The sequence below is a fragment of the Etheostoma cragini genome, chromosome 8 (assembly GCF_013103735.1).
Source record: "Etheostoma cragini isolate CJK2018 chromosome 8, CSU_Ecrag_1.0, whole genome shotgun sequence".
NCBI classification, from domain to species: Eukaryota; Metazoa; Chordata; class Actinopteri; order Perciformes; family Percidae; genus Etheostoma; species Etheostoma cragini.
In genome coordinates, this window is record NC_048414.1 from 11,179,326 (window position 1) to 11,198,792 (window position 19,467).

Consider the following 19,467-nt stretch of genomic DNA (forward strand, 5'->3'; position numbering starts at 1 on the left):
TTTTGTTTGGTTTTGTTGCAAAAAAATATTGTAGGAGAATGTATTAACACTGTCTGAAGGGAAGAGAATTGTTTATCTGCTTATAAACGCTGTGGCCTGTCCAGTTCCTTACATAATCTCTGCCATGAGCCCCGCTGGCTTGCGTCACTCTGTCATTGACAGCTGTCAACACAACACAACAGACACACACACACACACACACACACACACACACACACACACACACACACACACACACACACACACACACACACACACACACGTACACAAACATGCACAGAGAAGCACATTTCCTCCAATTGCTTCACACACTTTCTTTCAGAATGATGTGTGTTGTAAATGAGCCAATGGAAGAAGAAAAAAAACAGATGTGCATAGACAAAACAGTACAAAGAAGCCTCAATTTCAGACCTCATTTATCGTGCACATCTATCATGAATCACCAGGCCATGAGAAAATGATTTAATGGTCCAATCGAGTAATGGGTTAGGCTTTCAGCATTATGACGGTGTCCGAGGCATGGGTCTGTAATGTAAGGGATAATCTTAATCCTTCAACGTTATGTCAGTAGTCCAAGGGTTCAGTGGGAACAGCCAGGAGATTTTGGCTTGTGATTTTCCACGTTTGCACAAGCCTGTAGAATTTTCAGTTTTTATTTTACTTTGTGTTAACAGCATGCTTTTTTTGAAAACTTGAACAATATAATTCTCAGAAGTTTGGAACAAAGCTTAAAGAATAATTACCAGGAACTAAATAAAATGCTTCATATTTGTGTAGATATCTATATAAAAAAATAATAGAGTTCACTAAACTCTGCAAGCTGGTGAAAAAAGCAGGTCCTCTGCAATGCATACAAATCTTTGATTTCATTTTTAAATTTTTTTTTCTTCAAGAATTTAAACTGCATACCAGTGTATCAGCTTTTCTGAATATTTGACCTCTATATACCAATTTTTCAATTAATTTCTCAACTTCACAAATTTAATTATGTCTTGTGAATAACTCTTTATATCTTTTGAATGGAGCAAAGCTGCAATTGCAGTGCATAGGGAGGAGGTGTTCTGTCTGACAGTGTCTGTCTATACGATGCTTATAACAATATAAACTATGACACGGCCTCTGTAAGCTGTTAGTGTGCATTTGGCAAATTGTTCTGGGTGTTCACATTTGACTATCAGTTTCCAGGTCTTTGATAATGGAGTGTAGTTTTAGCAGTGGGTTGATATCAGGGCTTTGGAGAAGACAGGGAAGGGCACTGGGTGAACATGCAGAGGCCTAGCTGCCCTATTGTACATGTGCTCTGAGTGACACGTCATCCCCTCAAAGGGCTTGCTAGTGTGGTGAATCAGTGTCCTTGAACTGCTCAACCACAGACAGACAAAGAACAAGCTTTAGCATTGGGCTTGACTGTCTCCACTCTCGGCCATAGTCATTGTCCAAGACACCCACACCAGGCTGCAATGCTGCATGCAGGAAATCAGTCTTGAGCTGCTGTCAGGCCCTTATGGTTATGCGCTGCGATTGTGCTGCAGTGTGATTCACACATAATCTTGGCGTCTCAGCATGTGTCTTTGAAGTGGCCTGCGTGCAGAGGCCATCTCACAGTACTGTAAGGAGCGTCAGGCTGCTGGGATGGGCTTTAGCATGGCTGCCCGTCTAACTGTGCCTGGCTTTGATGTGGTAAACAGAGCAGGCAGTGCTGGCTGGCAGGGAAGCAGGCAGGGAGGCAGGGAGGCAGGCAGGCGCGGTGAATGGGATCAGTGGCACTGCGCTGGTCAAGCTCAAGCAAGCCAGCAGCTGCCTGTTTCACACCAAGAGGCAGTTAACACCGCAGCTCATGTCAATAAATATTGACTGCCAGATTGGGAGTGCTTATAAGCGCAGGCCTTTTTTGACTGACTCTCCTGTGTGAATTCAGTTTAAATCATCTTCACTGTCTAGAGTGTAGCTTAGGGGCCCCATGACCATTCACTCAAAAGGACAACTTGCACGGTCATACAGCTATTCAAATATTGACTTAGGCTGATGCTGTAGGTGACTTCATGGTCTATTTGATCTTCATTGTGTCATTGCTGTGTATTTATTCTCCTTGACCTCTCCACATCCTTTTGAAAGCCTCTTACCCTGGTGTGGAAATTACTTTATGTTCAGACTGAGGTCTTTTCTCATACAAGAAACTAGAGAGCTTGCCTCAGCCGGTCCAGAGACAAACCCTTTTTACTGTTGAGTGAACTGAGCATCCAGGGGCTTGTGCAGCGGTGGAGTGAGAGGGTGTTAGCTGGTGAGGCTGGGTGCACTCAGGGCCTTCCTGCTGCAGATAGGGCTTTGTGAGGCTTGCTTGTGTATGTGTATGCCCTGCCTGGCCTGGCACCACCGCGTCTCTACTCCCACTGCTTTCACCTGATGTGGCATAGCCTCTGTCAGGCCTGAGTGAGCGCCTAGCCAGCTCCGCTTCTTCAGGAGAGATGAAGGCATCTCACAGCTATGCTGTGGGGGTGGGGGAAGCTAGCAGCAGCCTAAGCCTGGAGCTATCAGAGGCTGGAGCTCAGAGCCAAAAGCCTGTGGGCTGGATAGGGTGGGTGGAAGCTTGGCTTAACTTGGCAAGACAACCATAGCCACAGCCCTGCACTGCCACCCAATGGCTGGGGCCTGTCACTACAACCTTTAGCTCACCATAGCCACAGCTAGTCATAATTACAGCACGCTTCACTTGTTGTGAGTGCATGTCAGAACAAATTACGTAAGTAATGAGGCTGAAAACGCTAAAGGAGTCGAAACACACTGCACTGCTAATGCTCATGCAGGGAGAACACAAAAACAAACAATAGAGTGCACTCATACAGAGATAGACCTAACCGAAATAACAAGCAACTGTGCACAGTAAGGAAAAGATTAATTATAAATTAACCCTCTCAGTTAGGTTGTTAAAGCCCTTCTCCTGCATGCATTTCACTCTAATCCGGGCCGACGAGGTGCAGTGCCCTCAATTGTATGTGAGAATCACAAATCGCAGGAGGTGTTGTCTGGAGGAGATTTAATTGTGCATGTTCCACCACTCCCTTTTGTTCATTTTACTAAAATGTAGGCTAATTCCATGTAAACATGGCCGATCTTGTTGCGCGAGGAGAACAGACACAGATTCCTGAATGAATGGAGTGTGGCTCCGGGGTTAGTGGATTAGAGGCTCTGTGTTAAGGGCCTCTCCCAGGCATGCCTCAGGGACAAGGACATTATCCACATGACACATTACAAGCTCCAAGGCAGATGATTAAAATGGGCAGGGATCTCTGGATTGATTTTTAGCACAAGTACTTTTGATGTGATCAAACTAGTTTAAAGAGGTCGGTTGTTAAGGTGTGCGAGGGATGTTTGAAGCGTCTAGTTTAGTCTTGGGAAGAGACTGTTAGGCCTGACTAGAGGGGAGAGGCTGATGTAACACTCTGACATAGTGAATGTACCACCACTTTTTTAATTATTGTAATTTTTATTGCATCTTATTATAGCAAAATTATAATATTCTTCCCCTAATTGGAATAGACTTGTGTTGCAATAACTCCACATGCTCTGATTGGTTGGTCGCATGGCTGTTTGGAGAAAACCATTACATGGTGAGGAAACATCCTGCGGTGATCTTTCCTCGATTTAGATCAGATAGCGAAGTTCGTCTGGCGCTGCAGTGCACTGTTGGGATGGTGGGACTGAGATGTTGGAGATGTGGAGGAGGGCTGTGAGATAGAGATCTCTGGAGAGATGGAGGGAGGGAGGGGCAGAGGGGGGAAGTGGAGGTGGAGAGGGATGTAGCATCAGTGGCTGCAGTAATAAAGCTGAGATCAGTGAGACAAGCTGGGAGTTCTGTGTCTCTGATGTCTGTGTGTTCTGTTGTGTTGCCCTGTTGTCCGCTCCTGAAGAGAAGACCAACGATGGATGAGGGCTGTCCTCTCTGTGCTTTTGTCCTCTACGGCGAGTGAATCACAGGCCTGTCAACAGCACAACACGACCACAGCCAGTGAACGCTCTTTTCATGTAGTGTTACAGACTCGCACCCACAGTCGCCACCACTCTGTCCAGCATAAAAGCCATGTTATGTGTGGCCAAAGTGAATTTACTTCTGAGTTTTTTTATGGTTTTTATGGTCAAGTTTGACTCATGTGGCTAACTGAACCTTTGTCTTTGCACAAGGCAAGGGTTTTTAGGTAGCTGGGATTTCCTTATGTAAGTTGTGTTTAGGATGCAAATTCATACCATGTTTACATTGGCTGCTTGTGAGGACTTAAAATGGCCTCCTTTTCCACACACACACATGCACGCACACACACACACACACTCACACACACACACACACACACACACACATACACATCCAACTCTGTAAATATTCAGCTAATGCTCTGTGGAAGTGAGGATTCAAAAGCCACCGGATGAGATGTTTTTAGAAGCACAGTGCTCTTTCATGTATCAACATGGATCCATGGTGAGGGTGTTCTACAGTGACTTGTGACAGCAAAATGTTGATTTTTTTTATTTTATTTTTTTATTTTCTTTCATTTCCTTTTCTTTTCTGCAGCTCAAATCGAAATAATTCCCTGCAAGATCTGTGGAGACAAATCATCAGGCATCCATTATGGCGTGATAACATGTGAAGGCTGTAAGGTAAGCATCAAGAGACTGTACCTGTTTGTGTAGGGAAGGAGTGTTTGTTTGTGTGTGTGTGTGTCTGTGTGTGTGTGTGTGTATGTTAAGGACAGGAGAACTGAGAGTGAGAAGACAGGGGAAATTTGAGGAGGTAAAGAAAGTTGCTTGCAAGGAAAAACGTTTGAAAATGTTGAAAAGTTTTACGATCATTTGGAGAGGGATGGCAGAGTGTAAACACACAGAACACAATCATTAAAGTGGTCAAGCCCCATAGAGGACATCACAGAAAACCACAATTAGTCGGACAAAGTCATCCCTCTGCCTTTCCCTCCCAGGGACATGTCTTTTTGCTGTGTTTTTGCTTCTGCTGCAGCATGCTCTTCTTGAAATAAAATGATCAAAAGGAGAGTGCTTTGAATTATAGCAGATTGTTGGCTGTTTGCTACAGTGTTGCTTCCATTGAAGCCGCCTTTTGTACTGTTTCAAATGCACCAGCCATTCACAGTGAGGGGAATTTTGTGCTTAGAGTGTATTCTTGTCCCTGTGCTTGTCACCAGGCACATCATTAGCATTCCTCAGCCAGCCTGCACCTTTGCTGTTTGCTCCTCTGTGTGTGTGTGTGTGTGTGTGTGTGTGTGTGTGTGTGTGTGTGTGTGTGTGTGTGTGTGTGTGTGTGTGTGTGTGTGTGTGTGTGTGTTTGAGAGAGAGAGTGTGAGAGTGTGAGAGAGACAGAGAGAGAGAGAGAGAGAGAGAGAGAGAGAGAGAAAGAAAAAAAAAGAGATTCCTGTTCTTCCCAGTGCTCCTCTCCCTCACACAGGAGCTGGAAGGAACAAAACACTAAAGAATAAACTGCTGAAATCTATCTTTAATGATTGCTAATTAGTCCAAGGCAGAGAAGCCTTTAATGTTATCTGCAAGTACAAAAGTTTGGACCATAAATCATAGCATTATTTAAGAGTGCTGCTTGTCACTGGCAGTTATAGTCTGTTTCCATAATGGCTTCCATTATAAAGCAACTTGGCAGCTGTCAGCTGTTTTCTTGTAATTAAACAGCCAATGAGCAGCTAATTAAGACATATGTGTATGGAGCAGTAGACTGGGGCATGTTAATGATGTGCTGGAATCAATTCATTAAGTCAAAGGATAAGGAATCTAGTCGGTGTGCATTCACAATCCTTTAGCACTGCACATGCCAGTGCTGCGTTAATCAACACTAATAACCCCACAGAAGAAAAATACCATCCGATGTTATCGTTCCTACTAAAACACACCATCCTCATGCTGAACATAGTGGTGAAATAAAGCACTCTTTGAATGCCAGATATTACAGCGGCCAGGAAAATACAGTATCATCACAGTGGTGTTATTATCTAATCTATTTGGCAGCAGTAAAATAAAAATATCAGCACTAGCAAAATAGTAAATCACTATCAATTAGTAATGGATTTTGTCAGCACTAAAACACTAAGAAGCCATGAATTGGTCCTTTAGTCCCAGAACATTTTTCCACCCACGGTAACGCCAAGTCTTTCCTTGCTCCTTTCCTGTGCAGGGCTTCTTCAGGAGGAGTCAGCAGAGCAATGCAGCCTACTCCTGCCCCCGTCAGAAGAACTGCCTGATCGACCGCACCAGCCGCAACCGCTGCCAGCACTGCCGGCTGCAGAAGTGCCTGGCAGTGGGCATGTCACGAGATGGTAAGTGCATGATGGAAGAGGTGGGCGGATACAGCAGGCTAGCATGGTGAGTCGGCAGAGGTGAAGAGTCCAGGTTCAAGCCCCTGTGTGGGCAAGAATCTGCTCTGCTGAAGTGTCTTTGAACCAGTGCTTCAGGGATGCTGTTGTGGACTCTGACCTCCCTATGAAGGCGGGCAAGATCTAAACATCTATTGTAATTTTTAGAAGTTATTGGTAGTATTTTTCAGGCTCATTATGTATTACAAAAATACCAATGCAGGTATTCTAATTCTGTTTATTTAAAATAATGGGTGAAGACTGGATCAAAAAATCAATAACAGAAATGCAGAACATTGTTTAATCTAAACTACTAGTCAGCCTCTTCTTGCAGCAGAAAATGCTACTTTTTGGTGCGTGCGGAATAAAAATGTCCTCAGTCCCAAGTAGAAATCTGTGTTTTTCAGAGAAAATCAGTAAAAGTGATGAGCCAGAGGTGTATTTCCTGGAGAGTCAGAAAGGAACACCATAACTTTATTGCAAGTAATTTATTCAATTCAATTTTATTTATGGTGTCAAACCATAACAGAAGTTATCTCAGGACATGTAATAGATGGAGTAGGTCTAGACCACACATCATTTACACAAACCCAACAATTCCCCTGTGCCTGTTACTTTCTGTCTATCATTATTGTTTTTTAGTTGTTTATTCCTGACCCTATATTGATGTGGTAATGTAAACTGCTAGTTTGGTTTAGAGACAAAGAAAACACACAGAAATAATGACCGCAATTATTCTCAAAGAGACACAGAAAATTGTGACATGAACACAAATGCGTCAAGAAGTCAGTCTGTGTTCATTGTCTGCCAGCAGCAGGTGAGTGCTTTGTCTGTGGGACTAATTTGTTGCTGTAATAGAAAATAGGTTTGAGAAATGGGAGGTTGTTAGAGGTTGTCATTAGTGTTTCTGCATCTGAAATACTGTAATGGGAAAACACAGGTGGGGATGTGTGCTGGAGGGCTCCTGTTGTGCCAGGCTGGTCCAGATAGGGCTGGTCCAGACTGGTCTGAGCTGAGGAGATAATTTCAGAATAAAGCAGATACATGATGTATGTGTTTTTTTTGTGCAAAACACACACAGGACAAGGATTCACACCGACAAACTAAAACCGTAACACAAATGCACAGAGACTACTACTTCACTTAAATTCAGTTACACACATGCATACATATTCATGAATGTGAATGAACACAGAAGTACATTAGCACTTATGAGTACCTTTGCATAGCCAGACACATGCACACACACACATACGTAGACACACACACTTAGGACAGACGAAGGTGACTCCTGCCTTCACTCAACACACCAAAGCCCATCTGCCCGCACTCTTCCCCTTGCCGCTTCACTCTCTTTTCACTGTGCATAGACAAACAAACACACACACACACACACACACACACACACACACTCTGTGACCAGCTGATTTACTGCCAGACCCCCAGAACTCTGGCCAAGGAGTCTCATTCTCAGCACCACTGTTTAGTCTGGAAACCTTGAAACAGGAGGCAGCAACTTAGCCTTCATTGTGTTTGAGTGGCTGGTAAGCTGTTAGTCACTTGCCACTTCTGCCACTGTACTTATGAAGCTGTTCATTTTTATAATACTTTCTGTCATTACTGATCCCTATTGAAATATGGAGATTAGCTTTTCTTTTTTCTTTTTTTATACATCAGTGTTATCTGTTAAAAGAGTATAGCTCTCTTAATTTACTGTAAATCCATTTGGTGTAAAATGCTAATAGCATATGATATAATAGTGGTACACAACAACACTATTTTGCGCCTAAAAATCCTCATTTCAACCCTTTTCTTTTGTCTAAATGAGTCATTTTATTGTCGTTTACAGTCTCAGATGGCAAGATTTTGTTTTTTCTTCAAAGCAGTCAGAATTTTACTAATAGTGTCAGATAATACAAGATGTTCCTTAGAGCAATTCCACTGTTTTAGGCATTCTCTTGACATTACTTAACTGTGTTCTTAACAAGACTCAACAATAAAGGGATGTATATACTGTATGAACAGTTGTTAGAAATCCACTTGTTAACTTTCATATTATTGTATGGACAATTTATTATCACACAATTTATGTTTTGTTTGTGATGGTTTACTAGAGTCTCAAACATGTTTTGTCTTGCTAATCACAGCGGTGAAGTTTGGTCGCATGTCAAAGAAGCAGCGAGACAGCCTGTACGCTGAGGTCCAGAAGCATCGGCTGCAGCAGCAGCAGCGTGACCACCAACAACAGCCCGGGGAGGCAGAGCCGCTCACACCTAGCTATGGCCTCTCCGCCAATGGCCTCACAGAGCTCCATGACGACCTCAGCGGCTACATGGATGGTCACACCCCTGATGGCAGCAAACCAGACTCTGCAGTTAGCAGCTTCTACCTGGACATCCAGCCATCTCCTGACCAGTCAGGCCTGGACATCAACGGCATCAAGCCGGAGCCCATTTGCGACTTTGCCCCCGGCTCTGGCTTTTTCCCTTACTGCTCCTTCACCAACGGAGAAACCTCCCCCACCGTGTCCATGGCTGAACTAGGTAAGGAGCAGGAGAGAGGCAGGGGGAGACTAGAGGAGAGACAGCAAAATGGAGGAGGGGGGAGAACAACTCAACCGTGGGGCAAACGACACAAAGGTTGCTTAAAATAGCAGGAGGTTGGAGACTCATCTCCAACACTCATTAAAAGAGCCTCTTTTTTGTAATTAGTTTCCATTAATTAGGGCCAATCAGGATCCAGCAGGGCAGGTGTCTGGGGAAATCATTTTTTTAGGCTCCCCTGCGTCTAGGAACTCCTTTTAACAGATGTGTTTTCAAAACCATTTAAATTCTTATACTCAATATTTCTCTCCCAGAAAATGTGACCTTTGTTTCAGTGAGTAACGTGGCGCCCCTCCTCCCCTCCATGCATTTGTGTCATAACTAGATTGGCTTTGCCTCAACCTTAAGTTATGAGCTTCCTGCAGGCAGTAAAAGAAAATGTCAACAAGCCTTTTCCCAGTCAAAAAAGCCCACGCGTATCCGCCTCTCCTCCTTTTTGTAAGCTCAGTAAATAAATCTTCTTTTCCTGAGGCGTATTTCATCAGTGAGGTCTTCACTTTCACATCGGGTAACATTTAGATCTCAACTGTGATCTTCCGGGTTTCTGACGATGGTACAATGGTTGTGTTGCAGAGCACCTGGCCCAGAATATCTCCAAGTCACACATGGAGACATGTCAGTACCTGAGGGAGGAGCTGCAGCAGATGACCTGGCAGGCCTTCCTGCAGGAGGAGGTCGAGAGCTACCAGAGCAAGGTACTTCGACCACAGCCGGGGCCTGTGCTGGCCTTCACAGCAGCTACAGTAATCAAATCCATTATTTTAAAGTGAATAACCCATTCTCTGTCCCATCTGTTCTTAGCCCCGGGAAGTCATGTGGCAGCTGTGTGCTATCAAAATAACAGAGGCCATTCAGTATGTTGTGGAGTTCGCCAAGCGCATCGACGGCTTCATGGAGCTGTGTCAGAACGATCAGATAGTGCTGCTGAAAGCAGGTATGACAGCCTGTCAACATGGCCTTCTGCCGTCAAACTCACCCATCACCACCACCATCACCCCCACCCCCCCCTTTGGCATTGTCACAAGGGCGTAGCTGACCTGACTACACAAAAGCCCTCTTCTTCACACGCACAGACAGTGTCACAGAGTGGAGACCCCACCCTGCCTGTTTCCTCTGTCTGTCTCTGTCGCTCTCTATTTTGTTCTGTTCATTAGATACAAAGCAGGAATGGACACAGCATTAGATTAGCAATGTGTTCCTGAGCTCAGATAATACCTATAATGACGGCTGCCAGTCTCTTCTCTCTTCCCAGACATCGATGATGTCTGCTTATTCAAACTGAAGACATACTTACAGAATATTAAATGCAGCTATAGCTCTGTGCACGCTGTCACCTATATTTATGCACAAACACAGATACTCAAACACACAGATACAAACATACCACACATGCAACAGACAATCGCCTCTCCTGAGTCTTTCCCTTAGAATTATTTACATTAGCACAGCCAAAATGAATAATGAAAAAAGGCTGAGATCCCTTGTCAGACATGACATTTAAAAACATGTTTAGCATCTCCCTTCGAGGCAGTAATGGCTTCTGTTACGTTTTCTTGATCCTCTTATCCACTCCCACAGAGTGGTACAAAATTGCAGGATAGAATAAATTCCCTACCTATCTTGCTAAATAAAGGTTTAATGAATAAGCACTGTCACTACTGAATAAAGTCCAATTTTGATCTGGCATGTCATTATGGAAGAATAGCCTTCTGTCTATGATATTATCATCTGCAGAGATGTTTTTTTATCCCTCTGATGGCAGGCTTCTGTATTTCAAAGTGGCTGTGTTACTCATTGTAATGGAATAGCACAAAGCACAATCATGTGTTTTGCATCCCCTTACTGATGTGGAACTGTGAGGGAAAAGCAGCGCTCAGATTCAGCATCTTGTTCCTGTCTGTCTCCACAGGCTCTTTGGAAGTTGTGTTTGTCAGAATGTGCCGTGCGTTTGACACGCAAAACAACACAGTCTATTTTGATGGAAAGTATGCCGGACCTGATGTGTTCAAGTCATTAGGTAAGTGGAGTGGGTTTGGGTGGATGTATGGTGTGTCTGGTGCACGTTAGAATGAGTTTGCATGCTGCCATTTTGTGTGTTCTTTACAGTGTCTTATTCCCTCCCTTGGTGTAATAGCCAAAATTAGAGTCTGGTGTTCTGAAGGCCTGGAAGCAAACTCATTCCTGCTTCACCTGGCATTGCTGTCTCTGCTATGGTTATTTATGGTACAACAGAGATGTTAGTGAGGCTCTGCTGCATATGGCTCCTGTAACTGTGGAATAAATAAAGCCAGACAGAGTGTCTTTAGGGAGAGCGCTATCAAACCCATCATTGATAGTCTGATATAAAACATCTCAAGCAATTCCTCAAACATCTCAAGGCAAATAGCATTTGTGTTTGACTGCTATGACATTAGTAAGACTCTCCACCATGGATTAACTCGCATTTCCAACTGCCTTTTGATGGAGGAAAATGTAAATGTGTCCCATGGTGGCAGTAAAAGTGCTGAATTCTGTTTCTTGGTGTAAGTGTGCCACCGTTCGTATATGTGTGTGTGTTTGTGTGTGTGTGTGTGTGTGTGTGTGTGTGTGTGTGTATGTATGTGAGTAAGCATGTGTATCTGTCCCAACAGTGAGAGTCCCAGTGTCCTGTGTGTTTTCACAGAGGTCCATAGTGGGGTAGGCAGAGTGATGGGCTTCCCGAGCCGCGGTGGCATCCGCCTGTCTCTCTCTATCCCCGATAATTGATTTAACTAAAAGCCTCAATAGTGACCTCATTTTGGCTTGCATAACACCACCCAACTGCCAAAAGTGACTCGTCTCTGAGGCAAAACTCAGTAAAAGCATTGCCTGTTCTGCTTAAGACGCTCCCATGTGCTGTCAGCATGCCGCTCTTTTTCATTCCCTTCCCTTCCTCTCCTCTCCGTGTGTACCTCTCTCCCAATAAAGATCAAGAGTGGATGTTGTTCTTTGGTCTTCCTCATCCTAAGCCCTCTCTCTGTGTCCTTTGCTGTGGCAGGCTGTGACGACTTGATCAGCTCCGTCTTCGAGTTTGGGAAAAACTTGTGTTCTATGCACCTGTCTGAGGATGAGATCGCCCTGTTCTCCGCCTTTGTGTTGATGTCTGCTGGTAGGTGTCACTCACAGTGCAAAGAGGGGAAAAAAGTATACGCACATTCGCCATGAAAAGGAACGCGGATGCCCTCCTGTTTTTCTCTGTCAATTAGTGTCTCATATTAGTGGCACTGCATCATTTCCTTTTTGCATGAGTTGACTTTTCACTGGCCTACATGTGTTTTTTACAGTAGCAAAATTAATTTAATTTACCTTACAGACCGGTCTTGGCTCCAGGAGAAGGTGAAGGTTGAGAAACTCCAACAGAAGATCCAACTGGCTCTCCAGCACGTCCTGCAAAAGAACCACAGAGAGGATGGGATACTTACAAAGGTACAGTGCTATGCAGGACACACTCCATCCATTATGCCAGAAAGTGGCTGTCTGCTAGGCATGCTCTACCCTTGTAGCATCTCCCACAGGCCATCAACCATTTTTAGTGCATTACATTCAACTAACACAGATTTCTGGGGAAGCAGTCATAATGTTACATGAAATCAGTAGAGAAGTGGCAATTTATCAATTGTACCAGCTCCATAATATGAAGTGTCAACTTTTCCTTGTGGCAGAACGCTTGTCTCAATATTTACAAGTCTGTTTGTCCTGTTTTAGAGGGAATACACTGTAGGGAGGAATGTTTTTCACTACCATTGCTCCTTGTCCTTGCCTCCCTGTGAATCTAAACAACCTGTCTCCTCTCTCTCCACAGTTGATATGCAAAGTGTCGACACTGCGAGCGCTGTGCAGTAGGCATACAGAGAAGCTTACAGCTTTCAAAGCAATATACCCAGACATTGTGCGTGCCCACTTCCCCCCCCTATACAAGGAGCTGTTTGGATCAGACTTTGAGCAGTCCATGCCCGTTGACGGGTAGCAGCCCTGCCAGGTGCCAGTGTGCCCACCGTAGGGGAATGTGGAGGAGGAGGAATCTGAGACACTTTATTGGTGCCCTGCACAAACCAGAGCGGACAGGTGGCAGGCTGTTCAACTTCTTCTTTTACATTAAAGTGGAGGGCTTAGGGAGTTGATTCTCAAGGTTTACTTTATCAAATTTTGTTCTCGTTGGAAGACTTGTGGGACCCGACACCCCCATAGGACATGAAGAGGAGATAGGGACAAATAATTTCTGTCTGGTTGAACTTGACCCTCTTTTGCGCATTTCTAACATGAAAATTATGATTCTCTTAATTTCACTCATTCATTCTCACCAGTATTTATTGAATTGCTGTTATTGTGATTTACATGTGCATTTGACTTGTAATCATGTAAACAATTACTGAGTTGATTTTGGAATTAAAATAGCTGAAGACTTCTTCAATTAAAAGAAAAATCCACATCAGTATTATTTTTCAGATTACTTTCCCAAAACAGTTTTTGGCCTTATTTCTAGCTCACCAAACTGAAATAAACAGCTGACAAATGCGCACATTTTGGTCAAGTTTAACCCTTTTTTTTTTTTAGTTCAGTCGTATTTTTTTGGACGCAGTTCTTGGATTGAAAACTCACAGCGACTTTGAGGGAGGGTCTGTTGGCATGGTTATGCAACCGGCATCTCTCTATGGACAATCGTAAAAAAAAAGGAAGAAAAAAAAACAGAATTCTGGTAATTCTAATGAAAACGCAATGATTTTAGCTGTCAAAGACTCCATCCACCATTGTTGCATAGTGAAATCATGTAAGGCCATCTGCTATTAATCCTTCTCTGGACAGGTGCCCTGGGGAAGCACAGGGCACTAACACAATGAAAAGGGTCCATTCCACCTGTTTTATAATGTACTACAGGGTATATGGTCATAAGTACTTACTATACAGAAAAAAGTAATGTTTATAGAATCTATTTTAAATAACATGTATGATATTAGTAGTTAGACCATTCTTAATTGTTGAATTGATAAGGCACTTTTATTTACACCTTTCTTTAATTTAAGACTTGTATATTTACCTAGTGATGTGTTGCATGTGCACAAGAAATACAAGTTGAACCATGGTCACAAAGGCTAGTCCTGGGAGCTGCAGATGATACTGGTCTGGAAGTGTAAGGGCTGTTTGTTAGGATTGCTGGTGAGGCTGCTGGTTGGTGAACAAAGAGGTATGGATATGAAGGCAGGTTAGAGGAGCTCTATCCCCTGTTACCTCAACAACCGGCTCCATGACACCTGTCCAAATGTAGCTCTGATACTCCGTTTAGGGAGAATGCACACGTACAAAAAGGGCCAACAAACCATGAAGTGACGTTACAGTCTCTTGGCTTTCTCAATCGATTTCTACATATTTGGCACTAATTTTACATCAAAAACCTCACAAATTATGTAAAGAAGGCCACAAGGAAACACATAAATCAAACATGTGAGCAAGGTCTTACAAATCAACATTGAATAGCTGTGGGTTGGACTGGGGTGATCCACACACACATAGACGCACACGCACATGCACACGCGCGCACACACACACACACACACACACACACACACACACACAGAGACTTTAGTCCAATTGTTCCATCTAGTGGAATGTGAAGATACAGCAAGCAAGTTGACAGCCTAATGACAAAGATACAGGGTCTAACCTAAAAGCACATTCTGTCAAAATGTTTTGAGTGTTTTGTTGTTGTTGTTGTTGTTTTAAAGTGACTTTATCTGCCTTCTCACCACAGCCTCAGCCTCAGCAATGCCACAACAGGACACAGAAGGAACAGTTAAGGGAAAGTGAATATTCAAAGCCTTGTCTGGTAGTAAAGCTTCTATTTTTGTAACATGTTTTGGTTAATAAACTCATGAAAGAGAATGAGGGAGAGAAAAAGATGTCAGGTAGCACTTAACTATATCCCTGCAATAATTAGACTAGCTGTTGTTTGTATGATTAGGGAAGAAACATAAAAATGGTAGGACAAGTGCTATTTTCAGAATGCTTTGTTGTTGTGCTTCTGTTTTGTTGAGTGTGTCTTTATTGTCAGTGTGGTAGTAAAGTGGTAGAAAAAACCCTGGATGTGCCAAACAGTAGTCGTTGCTTCCACTTTCCAGTCTACTCGTCTATAATGTAGAATGGATTCCTAAGACATTCCAGCAATCTCAGTAGCGGCTTTAAGAAATATCTTTCAAAAAAAAAAAAGAGAGAAAAAAAAGAAAGAAAAAAAATGATATCCCTTTAGAAACCCAACAAAGCATGTGGATACATCTGTCACCAACCGTAACATAGAATCCAGTTGTTTGTCTTTTTTTTTCTGTTCGCACACTTATCATTCCTCTGCCGTGCAATTTGTACAAGGCGTTAATGCCTTGTGCTGTCACCCCTCAGGGAAGAGTTTCTTTTGCGCTTTCTGTTTGAGAGGATGTATGTTTGTACTCATTAGGTTTAGTATGTGTTTTCGTCAGGGATGTTCCATCAGAAGTGGTTAAGATTTAACATTAGAATATTCATCAGAATTTTACATTATGGATGTCCTTAGGGGGGCCCCCAGCCACTCAAAGACCACTGCACCCCTACGGTCAAGTTCAAGAAAATCTCATTTGTAAAAAAAAAAAAAAAAAAGCAACAAACCCAATCACTTTTACAAACCGCAGTTTTATCAGCACACAGCATATTCCTGTCACACAAAAATCTGTTTAGGTTTCAAACGGTGTCATCAGGGTCTTTAAAAATGATAACCCTCTTTGTTAGAAAAACCAAATATTCTTATGCAATACTAAATCCGTTGTGTTTGGGTTGTAGATATGCTGTACCTAAGTAATAATTTCTGTTATGATGATCCAATGCTATTTGGATATGCACAAGCCCTCTATGACTAGTAAACCTCAGTCTCCCAGCAAAAGAAACCCAGTCTGGAACACTGCTAGACAATCCAGGTTGAGAGGCCCAGTGGCCCGCCAAGAGCAGCAAAAGAGGATGAGGTGTGAACGCTCAGGGAGGTAACAGGTAGACCGAAGAAGCAGCTCACTTTCCTCTGGACAGTTGCTGAGCATTTGATTAGCTCTTATGTGAATTTATGAGGTCTTGTAAAAGCACTCGATTGATGAGATGAGGAGGCCTTGCACACTGAACATGCAGTACAGCACTTACTGTTCAGAAAGCAATTAAGAGATGGCGGTTTGGCTGATATCCTGTTATTTATTTGCAAAAAAAAAAAATTGGTATGTTTTTTGACAATGATTCCACTGTTGTAATATTGCTTGATAGTCACATTAAACAATTCAGTATTTTCTCAAATATGATCAGCTAAGGTCTACCACCACAACGGTTCTGTTCTTATAAAGTGAAAACTTGTTTCTCATTCAAGTGGCATGTAATGTGTTACAGTACACTACAATACAAAACAAGCAATATGCCTTGTGTTACAATTACGGGTCTCTACAGTGCAGTCATCATCCTTTTTTGATTTTATTTATTCAACTGATATGAACTGATGAAATTTACTCTCAGTCTAGAACAAAATGCCCCATTGCTCTGTTGTCATCTTATGTACTGGTATTGATATTGGCAGGATAGCAGAAAATGGTCATCAAACACATCCTTACATACTTGTGTCTATAAACTGCACCTTCACACGGGCCTGTAGAGTGATGTCCTTCTGTATATTCTCACTTGAGATATCCCGATTTAAGTAAGGGATTGATACTAAGTGTGCTATTCAATCAGTGTATAGTATACAGTAAAATGTGCTGGTCCTTCTGTCTCTGCTCTGTTGTCTGTTTGTAAAAAGCAAAAGTGTGTGTGTGTGTGTGTGTGTGTGTGTGTGTGTGTGTGTTCCCACAGTGTGTGAATAAAATAAACCCCAGACAAGGCTTTAATTATAACAGAGGAAAAGGGTTATGTGGACAAGGTTTTTATTTTGGACTTTATAAAAAAAAAAAGGTTTTGGAAATGCTGGGCTTGATCCATCCATAATAGGTGTAAGTTTTAAAAGCATGACATAATGCCTTCAACAATTCATAGGTTTCAGAATTCTGTGAGGCAACATTGATCAGCTTCACAGCGAAAACATGCTTCGCTATTACTTCGGACGGCAAAAATTATAAATTGTGAAAATGAGTCTTCTTAGCCATAAATTGTGAAGATCAGTGTTATGTCATGCTTTAAGTTGTGCTGGAGTGTCAGTGTGTTACCCAGAATTATGAGTCAGGCATCACATTTTAACAGAACTCATTTTCCAAAGCACAGCTGATAAGGATTTATGATTAAAAATATGTTTAAGAATATAGTTAAAAAAAAATTAAAAGCAACTTTTAGCCATAATCGAATGTCAAGCAATAATATATGTCTGTGTATTATTTTTGATTCTTTTGTGCATAATAGTCTTTGAACATCTGCATGTAAATACACCTCTTATTTATCACCTTTTTTGTTTATTTTGTGTTTATTTTGTGGATGTTTTTTTATGTTTCATCTGTATATTTGACCAGTTGTGTTCCCAGGTGGAGAACTAAGAACTTGATACGGCCTGTATGCTGAAAATCTTATTTTCTCACTTTATCTCTCCCTCATTCTCGGCTGTTCTTTCACCATATTTAATGTTATTATTGATCACATGTATAAAGGTAGCTTTGTTATTTCTGTCTGTATAGGTAAGAGGAAAATACTGCTACTAAGGCCTACCCAGTGAATCTATTTATCTGTTTATCAATTACACCATATTGTACGATATCTCTGTTTCTAGTTTGCTTCCCTCCTTTAGGATTAGTTTGATAGAGAGGGTGTGCTGACATTTATTTTGTGTTGCCCTGATGTGTGGTGTTAGGTAAGTTCATTTTGTGAACAAAGTCTTGATTCCTAAGCCTGGCCACCCTATTAGTCCATTCATTTTGTTGCATATTAATGTATTATTGATATTAGGACTCAATAAATAATAATAATGATAATGAAAATGATAGTGGTAAAATTACCCAGCCAGTACCTGTATCAGTGTGCTAGTCTTGGGATAAGGCACTTATTTCCTTCTGACTTATAGCAAAGCTAGTATCTACTAATTAACAAGCTATTTAAGGTTGCTTTTCTGGTTTGTGGAAAAATGATAATATTTCAACTAAAACAGCAGTATTGTGTTTTTTTTTTCTTTGTCTGATTGTAAAAACCACTCACTGAGGCTTGAGTTTGTAAGGTTTTAAGATACTTAATATTTACCTCTCTTGTGTCTGCTTTACCTCAACAGGAAAGTGGTGCTTGGATTTTAATAAACAGAGCCTCAGTATGCTTTTGTTATTCCCCATTTTAGACTACCCTGAAACTGGTTTCTTCCGACCAGTGACGTACAACTCTTGCACCACATAAAGTGTTACAAATTGACATGAAATAATTGCCATTTGAGGACGAGGTTGACCTCTTTTCTCCACTCTGTAGCAAATATCAGTGAGAATATGCTTGCAATAATTCACAACGTATCACACTGAGTGCCTCTCGGTGTAACAAGATGCATACATGGTTCTGATTGTCTTTTTTTGTGGGTTTCCAGACGTGTAATGAAGTGACAATGTATTTTGTACATGAGGATGAATTCTCAACTCACACATGCTTCAAATGTTTTTTCAGACTCTTTCTTTTTGTGATGTTAATCATTTTCACGTGGGTTGATGTTAAAGGGTTTCAATGTATAGATGGTCCGTTTAGAGTGTACATGTCACCCCTCACCTTGTTTTTTGAGAAACATAATTTGGAATTGTGTTTCATGTTGATCTGGAATGGTCAAATAAATGCTCGCAGACAATATTACGGAAAAGTTCATCTTTTTTTGAACAGGCAACCCATATTTCTTCACTTTCTGTTTGTTTTATATCAACTTTTTTATTTCACTGAGATTTACTAATGCATTGTATATCAAGTAGTTGTTTGTAAAAGAGGCATACAACACATCTGGATTTCTTTAATGTTCTGTGTTTAATGTGCGCTCAGTCGGTTGGGGTAACTTAACATGAAGGGTGTGGATTCTTTTTTCCATGTAAAAGCAGTGCAAATTATGGGAAAGCCGAAACTATTGTGTGATTGTCACACATTTCTAAGTCACAAGTTTGCTACTGATGTTAAAATGGGGACAGATGATCATGTACCTTTTTATCCAGCTCTTTTGAACTCTCTTTAGCAGGTAGTCTATTCACAAACGTAGTTTTGCTCCTTCTTGTCTGATTCTTAAATATGAAAATAAGTATTTTGATTCATTTTGTAAATACAGCTGTAAAGAAAAATAAGAAATTTAATGTTGTCTTTTAAATACTTTTCATTCTAATATGAATGTTGTTATATTGTACTTAGAAACTGTACCTTTAATATTACCTTTATTAAAAGTGCATTGGACACATCAATTTTAGATGTGCTTCATGTGCTGTTATCCCATAATAAAATGTACCGCTTGTAATGGGCTTTTATTTCTTGACTTTTTATCTGTCTCTGTTGTCTGCTCTCTCTTT

The 19,467-nt window shown here is 41.7% G+C and overlaps 1 protein-coding gene across 3 annotated transcripts in view; it reads left to right on the forward strand.

The window, feature by feature from the left end:
• roraa (RAR-related orphan receptor A, paralog a) overlaps positions 1-17,273 on the forward strand; it is a 179,515-nt gene extending 162,242 nt beyond the window's left edge. For all 3 annotated transcript variants that reach the window (XM_034878207.1, XM_034878208.1, XM_034878206.1), the window contains 9 exons: positions 4,565-4,650; positions 6,185-6,326; positions 8,510-8,905; positions 9,539-9,660; positions 9,767-9,899; positions 10,875-10,982; positions 11,982-12,092; positions 12,297-12,409; positions 12,786-17,273. In XM_034878207.1, the coding sequence (XP_034734098.1) occupies positions 4,565-4,650; positions 6,185-6,326; positions 8,510-8,905; positions 9,539-9,660; positions 9,767-9,899; positions 10,875-10,982; positions 11,982-12,092; positions 12,297-12,409; positions 12,786-12,950 (1,376 nt within the window). In that variant the 3' untranslated portion in view covers positions 12,951-17,273. The remainder of the gene's footprint in view (positions 1-4,564; positions 4,651-6,184; positions 6,327-8,509; positions 8,906-9,538; positions 9,661-9,766; positions 9,900-10,874; positions 10,983-11,981; positions 12,093-12,296; positions 12,410-12,785) is intronic.
• The last annotated feature ends 2,194 nt before the right edge of the window (positions 17,274-19,467 follow it).